This window comes from Chelonoidis abingdonii, chromosome 6 (assembly GCF_003597395.2).
Source record: "Chelonoidis abingdonii isolate Lonesome George chromosome 6, CheloAbing_2.0, whole genome shotgun sequence".
NCBI classification, from domain to species: domain Eukaryota; kingdom Metazoa; phylum Chordata; order Testudines; family Testudinidae; genus Chelonoidis; species Chelonoidis abingdonii.
Window position 1 is genome coordinate 72,703,418 of NC_133774.1, and position 9,384 is coordinate 72,712,801.

Below are 9,384 nucleotides of genomic sequence, written 5' to 3' on the forward strand. Positions count from 1 at the left end.
TGGCCAGTGCCAGATGCTTCAGAGGGAAGGAACAAAACAGGGCAATTATCAAGTGAGGGATCGCTCAGTAGTTTGAGCATTGGCCTGCTAAACCCAGGGTTGTCAGTTCAATCCTTGAAGGGGCCATTTAGGGATCTGGGGCAAAAATCTATCTGGGGATTGGATCTGCTTTGAGCAATGGGTTGGACAGATGACCTCCTGAGTTCCCTTCCAAACCTGATATTCTGTGAGCCATCCCCTGACGTCCAGTCCTAGGTTCTGGTAGTCAAAGGTTTAGGGACATCCAGAGCATGGGGATGTGTCTCTAACCATCTTGGCTAAGAGCTGTTGATTGAGCTAGAATTATCTAAGTAATTCCTTTTTGAACACAGTTATCCTTTTGGCCTTCACAACATCCCCTGGTAAAAAGTTCCAAACAATGACTCTGCTCTGTGTGAAGAAGAACTTCCTAATGTTTGTTTTAAACCTGCTGCCTATTAATTTCATTGGGTGACCTCTAGTTCTTGTGTTATGTAAAGGAGTAAATAACACTTCCTTATATTCACTTCTTCTCCACACCACTCATGATTTTACAGATCTCTATCATAGACTCCTTAGTCCTCTCTTTTTTTTTTCCTAAAATGAACAATCCCAATCTCTAATCTGTCCTCATATGGAATTTGTTCCATGCCCTTACTCTCTCTCTCTTTTTTTTTTTTTTTTTTTTTTTTTAAACACTTTTCTATATCTTTTCCAATTCTAATATATCTTTTTTGAGATGAGGTGAACAGAACTGCATGCACTATTCAAGGCATGGGCACATCATGGATAGATATAATGGCATTATGATATTTTCTGTCTTATCTATCCCTTTCCTCGTGGTTACTAACATTGTTAGCTTTTTTGACAGCTACTGCACATTGAGCAGATGTTTTCAGAGAACGGTCCACAATGACTCCAAGATCTCCTTCTTGACTGGTAATAGCTAATTTAGACCCCATCATTTTGTACATAAAGTTGGACCTTTCCTTTTATCCCATGACTGCTTACTCTGCATAAGCCTTCTCAAAGGCTTTCTGAAAGTCCAAGTACACTACATCAGCGGGATCACCCTTGTCCACATGCTTGTTGACACCTGCAAAGAATTCTAATAGATCTGTGAGGCATGACTTCCCTTTATATATCTGATAGAAACTATAGTAAAGAACAGAATTATCAATTTGTCTAGTACTGAAGTTAGACTTATTGGTCTGTAAATGCCAAGATTGTCTCTGGAGCCTTTTTTAAAAATTGGCGTTACGTTGGCTATCTTCCAGTCATCTGATACAGAGGCTAACTTAAGCTGTGGGTTACATACCACAGTTGTTAGTTCTCCAATTTCATATTTGACCTCTATTCATACTTCAATCTGGGACAGTTCCTCAGGTGTGGAAATGTCTTGAAAAGCTGACATTTATCCTTTGAGGTATTTTCAAAAACATACATAAATACTAAATCAAATACCCAGTTCAGATTCATTGGAGACACCACCAAATTGTCTAGGATTAACTATTATTTATTAAAAAATAACTATTTTTATCAACACTTAAGAGTTTTCCCTTCTTCTTGGGCAGTTCTAGGTTTGTTAAACAGTATTTGAGATATTCCCCCCCCACGCCCACACATCATTAGACCTAATTAAAAGAATGAGCGCAGAGGAGAGGGTAGATCCAGATGTGACGCTCCAGCAGAAGCTTTGATACAGAGCAAAAAGATAAACAGAAAGGCTTACAACCTGCATCTTATGCCAAAACAGGAATATTATCATAAAACAAAGTAAACCAAACTAATCCTTGGATCTCTAAATGTATACACACAAATAAAGTCACTAATATGAAAAATACTTTAATGATATAGAAGTAAAGTTAATGAGTCAGTTTGAACTTTCATCTGGTTAAACAATATTAGTAAACCTGCTTATTTCAAGGTTAAAATGTTAAATAACAACGTATTATCAACAAAGACCTGTATTACAGAGAAATAATTATTGTAAATGGAAATTCCTGGTTAGAATAAGTTAAAACAGACCATTCCTTTCATTGAACTCCATATGGCTCCAACCCTGAAAAAGATTTGCAAGGGGGCCCTTATTTTCACGTGGAGTACCGACTTCAACAGGAACTATGTAGGGATAAGGATCCACACATACTAGTGCCCTTTTAGGATTGGGAGAGTCTATGAAATTACTCAAAGGAATAGAGGGAAGTTATTCATAGAGTTCCTCTAGGCTCAGATTGGGGACCAAAGATTTAATATTTGCACTAATAACCACGAAACAAAAAGCAGGAGTGTGCTAACTGCTGAAACAGAAACTGGCTGAGGACAGACTATCTTATGAGAGGAGACTAAAAAGCTTGGCTTGTTTAGCACAGCAAAATGAAGGCTGACGGGAGATACGATTGCTCTCTATAAATACCTTGATAGAAGGGAGGGTATTAAATACCAGGAAGGGAAAAATGCTATTTAAACTAAAGGACAATGTTGGCAAAAGAACAAACCAGTGTTAGCTGGTCATGAATAAATTTAGGCTGGAAATTAGAAGGGTTCTACATCAGAGGAGTCAGGTATTAGCAGGAGTGTTCTAAGCAAGATCCCAGAAGTAATTCTTCCACTTTACTCAGCACTGATAAGGCCTCAGCTGGAATACTGTGTCAAGTTCTGGGCACCACACTTAGAAAAAGATGTGGACAAACTGGAGAAAGTCCAGAGGAGAGCAACAAAAATGATTAATGGGCTAGAAAATACAAGGAAAGGTTTAAAAATTGGGTTTGTTTAGTCTGCAGAAAAGAAGACTGGGGCTGAGGGGGGGGGAACCTGATAACAGTCTTCAAGTACATAAAAGGTTGTGATAAAGAAGAGGGTGATAAATTGTTCTCCTTAACCACTGAGAACAGGACAAGAAGTAATGGGCTTAAATTGCAGCAAGAGCGGTTTTGTTTAGACATTAGGAAAAACTTCCTACCTATAAGGGTAGTTAAGAACTGGCACAAATTACCTAGGGAGGTTATGAAATCTCTGTCATTGAAGATTTTTAAGAAAAGATTAGACAACCACTGTCAGCAATGGTCTAGATCAGTGGTTTTCAACCGGGGGTCCACAGACTCTGTCTAGGATTTCCAAAGGAGTTCATACCTTAAAATTTTTTAGGCATCCACAAATGAAAAAAGGTTGAAAACCACTGGTCTAGATCAGGGATTCTCAAACTTCATTGCACTACAAGCCCTTCTGACAACAGACATCACGTCATGACCCCAGGAGTGGGGACCAAAGCCTGAGCCCACCCAAGCCCCACTGCACCTGGTACGATGTTCAAAACCCAAGCCCCACAGCTCTGGGCAGGGGGACCAAAGCTGAAGCTCAAGAGCTTCAGCCCCAGACAGGTGGCCTGCAACCTGAGCCCTGCCGCACAGGGCTGAAGCCCTCAGGCTCTGACTTCAGCCCTGGCGAAACCCATTCAAAAGTGGTTGCGAACCACTTTGGGGTCCTAACCCACAGTCTGAGAATCCCTGATTTAGATAATACTTAGTTCCACTCAGTGCAGGTGACTGGACTAGATGACCTACCGAGGACCCTTCCAGTCCTACATTTCTGTGATTCTGGAACAGCATTCCGATAGGAATAATGGGGGGGAAACAACCTAATTAGTTTTAGGGTGGATTTTGATAATTCTATGAACGGGATTATATGATGGGGTTGCCTGTGATAGCAGGGGACTGGACTTGATGACCCAACAGGTCCCTTCCAGTCCTGTGTTCTATGCCCTCTCTCTGTAGGATACTCCTTTTATATCTCCGAGTCTCTGTGTTCACGAGCGACCATATATGTAATTTAATATATATTATAATAAACTATATCAAAATTTTCAAAACTGCATGCCTAAATTTAGATTTCTAAATCCATATTTGAACGCTGAAGTCAAATGGCACTGGAAGTTGCTTGGTATTCAACTAAATATGGATTTATTAGCCTAATTTCAGGCACCCAGTTTTGAAAATCTTGGTAATACATCTCTGTGTAATTATAGGTGGAGCTGGTAGTGCTGCCTTTGCTTAAGGTTGCCCAATACACTTCCTTCCCCTTGTATCCCAAAGTAGTGGGACCTGCTGCCACCTGAGAAGAGCAACAAACCCCACTGCACCAGACTGTACTCCATTCTGATCTCATGGTCCACGGATACCAGTTGGTGGCTCACCAATGAAGCCGTGAGCACAAGCATATACCTGGTGCAGTTCACAAACTCCCCTGAGAACTGTCCTTTCTGGGGTGAGAGGGAGACCCTGCTGTACATCTATAAAGAGTGCATTAGCCTTCTTCTGGTCCCTCCAGAACTTCTCACTGAGGTTCTAGCGGCACTTTTCCCTGCACCTCCTCATTTACACACATCCCATCAGTTGCCCCACAAAGTCACAGGACCTCCTCGTCAGCCTCCTCCTGGCACTGTCCTACACGGCCATCCATCACTCCAGGAGGGTGAAGCTGCATCAGGGGCTAGGGGGTGCTCTGAGACTGTGGAGCCCATTTCCATTCCTTTGTTAAGTCATGCCTCCAAGTAAAGTTGCTCTGGGTGGTGTCCATTGACTCCTTAGTCAGGTTTAGAGGAGTCATGGGCTCTGTCAGGGGTTCTCTGCTTGGTGTCCCGTTCCAGTTCCCTGATTTTTAACTTCTTACCTCCATCTCATCCTTGATTTTTTCATTCCTTGTCCCTAGAATTTGCTTGTGGCCTGGGTTTAATGGCAAGGTAGGGCCTTTTGCTTTACGAGGGTTTAGGTTCACCATCTCCCAGCAATCACAACAGGCACACACCTTTCAGCTCCCACTCTGAATTTCCAATTTTTAACTTTTAACCTTCACTCCCATGTCTGTTTTTTCATGTATTGTTCCCAGTACTCTCTTGGCAGCCTGAGTCCAATGGCTCCTCCTGTTTGGTGGAGGGGATAGGCATCTGCCCTAGTCCCCAAAAATAGCATACACCTTTCAGCTTCTGCAGCAACTGAGGCAGGGATCTTACAGACTACAGACTCATTCACCACACAACCCTCATTAATTCCCAGAGCACCAACTATTCTGTACACTGAATAAGGCACTGCGGAAAAAATAGCATATGATCATAGTTAAACATTATATCATAGGGCACATGCACAAGGGGACAAATTAAAGTTGCAAAGGCAGCCTTAATTCTAGTATTTCCTAACTCTCGAACAATGGACTTTGAGCTCTTGTTTTTTTTTTACGTAATAAATATCTAATACACAATGTCATGAGTCCTTCAGAACAGCTGGAATCTGTTCAAATAAGTGTATGCCATAAAATAATTCACTTAGCCTTAAAAAATTAACACACGTTTTTGTGGTGAATTTCTATCACTGGAGTAACTGAGAATTAAAATTATGGAATGATTTTCACCTTTGGGGGCTATTCAAACTTCTTTTCAGTTAACCAAGTGTTAATTAAACTATATAAACCCTCCATTTCACAATAATTAGCAGTGAGCATTGATAACCACTCTCGAACAGCACGTTCCCAAGCAGGATTTACTCCCCTACCGCAGAGCTTTAGACAAAGCATTTCAAACATTATTGACAAGTGCCTGGGTAACCCTAATGAAAGCAACGCAGCCTGTGCTTACCTTTATCCCCTGCTGTTGGGTGGTCAGGGTCAACTTGGATTCATCCAGAAGCAAAACCTCACAATAAAATTCCTCCGGGACAGCACAGAAACAACCCATCACCGCTTTGATGTCTGGGGGAAATGGGAACGAGAGATAAAGGCGACCCCAAGCTCCAGAAGAGGGAGAAGCAGCGCGTTTAATTAACGCCGCCGCTAATGAACAAGAAATGTATTCAGCTCAGCAGTCCCAATGCAATAGAACGATCCCAGGAGATGCAGGCGTGCGGGTACTTCTTGGATGTTGGAACGCTGAGTATCCAGTTGCTCCAAAGATGGTGAGCTAAACACCAAGGAACAACTCCCTGGACATTCTGCAAAAGTCTTCAGCAAGGCCGGGGGTGTTAGAAGCTCCTTCCGCTGCCCTGTGGGAAAGAAAAATCACATTGCAATGGGCCAGGAGCGCGCAGTCCCGGGCCAGGTCCCACCTGCCAAGGTACAGCAGGGTGTCAGTCTCCTCTCTGTTCTTTAAACCCTGTATTAGCACCCACTGTTCTCCGTACCTGTTCTCACCGTGTCTCTGGGTTAATCATTTGCCACATTCCCACTCCCACTCCATTTCTGAGGCTGCTCTTTTGTGCAGAAGGAGAGCACAGCAAGGCAGGGGAAAGCCACGGACTCCCTCCTTACCCGCTCCCCTGCTTTACGGGGGGCGGGGGCAGAGAAAGAGGGGTGAGTTACCTAGGCGAAAAGGAGAACCGCTGGCGGGCAGCTCATGTCGTGGGGCCATGTGCAGAAGTACCCCGCTTCGTTTCTCCGCCCGGCCCACCCGGCTTTCGCCTTCCGGCCCCTCCTCCTAGTGAGCAGAGCGGAGAGCGCCCCAGCGCCGCCCTCCTACTGCTGCTGCTCCCCTGCGTCCTGTGCGGCGCACGTGCGAGCTGCCGCTGGGGCTTCGGGGCGCCCTTCGCGCAGCAGCTCTGTCCTTAGGGCTCCCTTAGCGCCCCCAGCGCCAGAGAGCGCCTCACACACTGGGCGGGCGCGGCTCCACCTGCCCCCGGCAGCTGCCCGCACTCGGATTCTGCAAAGCCCAAGTGACCGGGGGCGCCGCGCCTGCCTCTCCCCCGCGCCTGCCGCGGCGGTGACTTGCCCTGCTCTCCTCGGCTCGCGTCCCAGCAGCAGCATATCCCGGGGGCTGGAGGAGCAGCCTCCCCAGGAGCGCGTCCCTGCCGGTCGGCCCGGGACTGGAGCAGCCGCCGCCGCGTCAGCCCTCCAGCAGCATCGCCGTGCCCGCCGGGGGCTATCGCAGGGGAGCAGCGAGCGCGCAGCCACGTTGTGGCTAGACCCGCCGGCAGCCGCCGCTCTCTGCCCCTCTCCAGTGCCGGCTGCTGGCCGCAGCTCAGCTGTGTCGGTCTCCAGGGGCGATGGTGACGGCTGGTGCCAGGAAGGGAGGGGCAGTAGGGCGGCTGCTCTAGCCTCTGATACGGGCGCAGCCTCTCCTCCCTCCGGTCGCCCGGCCCGGCCCGGCCCTAGCAGCGCCAGGCGCTGAGGCAGCAGTGACCCCTGCTGGGCCAGCGCCTCACGCGTCTCTCTCCCCGGGCTGCAGCCGCGGCCCGTGTGCAGGTGCAACGGAGCTAGCTCGGCCCTTGCCTGCAGGCAGCGCGCACCGGCACTGGAATGGGGTAGCGATTGCACAGCTGGTCCGCGGCAGGGCCGCCCGGGCAGGGGAGACTCGAGCACCGCAGGCAGGTTGCCTTTGGCGGCTTGCGTGCGGGAGGTCCCCGGTCCCGCGGATTCGGCGGCACGCCTGCGGGAGGTCCGCCAAAGCCGCGGGACCAGTGGACCCCCAGCAGGCAAGCCCCGAAGGCAACCTGCCTGCCACCCTCCCCCGATTGGCAGAGAGCCCCCGCCCCCCGGTTTGCCGCCTCAGGCGCTTGGCGGTGCTGGTGCCTGGAGCCGCCCCTGCGCGGGGTGGGGCAGTGGGGCAATTTGCCCTGGGTGCTGCAGAGGCCCCCACAAGAGTTTTTCGGAGCCCCTGGAGCAGGATCCTTCACTTGCTCTGGGGGCCCTGGAAAACTCCAGCGGGGCCCGGGCCCCCCCGGAGCTTCTTCCGCGCTGGGACCCGCCACTGAAGTGCCCCAAAGACCCATGGGGGGAGGGGGTTTCTTCTGCCCTGGGATCCACCGCCGAAGACCGCAGGCCCCCTGAATCCTCTGGACAGCCCTGGTCCACAGCCGCTTTGGAAAACCAGCCTGAGGGGATGGTCCTTGGGGGGCATGAGGGGCAGATCCTAGATTGCCTCCATCCTGGGGAAATGGGTAGTGGGTGGAGCAGGGTGGGTTTTTTAACCTCACAAAACTTCCATGAGGTTCAGATCCCACCCAGTGCTGGTGCAGTTGGAGGGGGGTGAATAAAAGCTACCTGTTTGAGCCCATCTTGCCTGGGGATATCATGGAGCTCCAGGGTTTCTACTGATTGATGAATATGAAATACAAGATAAAAAATAAAGGTCTTGCCCCATGGCACTGGCTAAAGGAGTTTTTTCCAGTTTAAAAGTAGTTTTGTCAGGTGGAAGTGATCTGGTATATACTGGCCTTTAGTTCAAAAGCTTTTCATACTGAAGAAGCATGAGCTGATAAATATTGCAATACAATTCCTAATTTCTATTTAGTAGCCAAAATTGAGAGGAAAATCTAGTGTCTTAATTATCATACATTTATATTCCCTTGTCCCCTCTGTTCTTTTGTACTCAAGCAGGTGACTGTGGCCCTGAGTCTGCAAACAGATGTGCATGTGCTTACCTTTGCACACCGATGTAGTTCAATTGAAGTGAAAGGGACTACTGAGTGGGTAAAAGGTCAGTTGACAAACAATACTGGTTAAGATCCATACCATGCACAGAAGGTGACGGTCCAGTAGTAAGGATGCTAGCCTGAGTTTGGGAGAACTAAATGCCATTCCCTGCTTTGCCACAGATTTCCTGTGTGACCGTGGGCAGAGCCCTTAGGCAACTGCCTAGGGCAGCAAATTTTGGAACTTTTCCCATCTCTTTCCATGGTCAGCGTGGTGCTGAGGGATGAGGCTGACAGGGCTGCCCATGTGAGAGGTTTGCTGCCAGCTGGGGCTCTGAGGAGCAGGAAGCAGCCCTCAGCCAAGCTGCTGGGGAGGCACCCCCGCCCCCAGCATAGGTAAGATCGCAGCCATGACTCAGGCACTGGGCAGTTCAGGGCTCCTCCTGGTGGCATGAGTGCTGCCAGGGCTTTGGCCACAAGCAGAGCTACCCACCCGGCTTCATCTCCACACTCAGCCTATACGTGCTACTATGTGCCCAGCCCCCAGGGACCCTGCTGCTGCCCCAGTCACTTGCCACCACTCTAGATTCACACTGTGACTGCTCCATGCTATGTTCACAACTGAAGGATCATCCATAAAAAGGGGGAGGCATGTGGTTGCAGGAGTTGCTGGGACCAGGCAGGGAGTGCAGACCATGGGGAGGCTGTAGAGGACACGGGGCCAGGCGGAAGGAATGGGATGGGGGTGTGGAGTTCCAGGGGATGCCCATGTCCGGTTTTGGTTGAGCTGTGCAGCTGGTTCTAGTGGTAGAGTAGGCTAGGAGAGGTTTTCAGGTCTCTGCCCTGAATTTCTAAGGAGATGGGGTGGGGATAGGGGCAACATACTGAAGTTGTGCCTAGGGCGGCAGATTGTCTTGAGCAGCCTCTTCTCTGCTTGGGCAAGTCAAAGAGTATCAGTTCCCCACCTGTAAGA

At 48.8% G+C, this 9,384-nt stretch overlaps 1 protein-coding gene across 3 annotated transcripts in view; it reads right to left on the bottom strand.

Moving 5' to 3' along the window:
* Positions 1 to 6,544, bottom strand: part of EPB41L4A (erythrocyte membrane protein band 4.1 like 4A) — a 217,753-nt gene extending 211,209 nt beyond the window's left edge. For all 3 annotated transcript variants that reach the window (XR_012656120.1, XM_032768250.2, XM_032768247.2), the window contains exons 1-2: positions 6,364 to 6,544; positions 5,645 to 6,047 (exon numbers count right to left, since the gene is read on the bottom strand). Coding sequence is in view for 2 of the 3 variants with exons in the window: in XM_032768250.2 (XP_032624141.1) it covers positions 5,645 to 5,743 (99 nt within the window). In the remaining variant the exon portion in view is untranslated. The remainder of the gene's footprint in view (positions 1 to 5,644; positions 6,048 to 6,363) is intronic.
* Between the last annotated feature and the right edge of the window lie 2,840 nt (positions 6,545 to 9,384).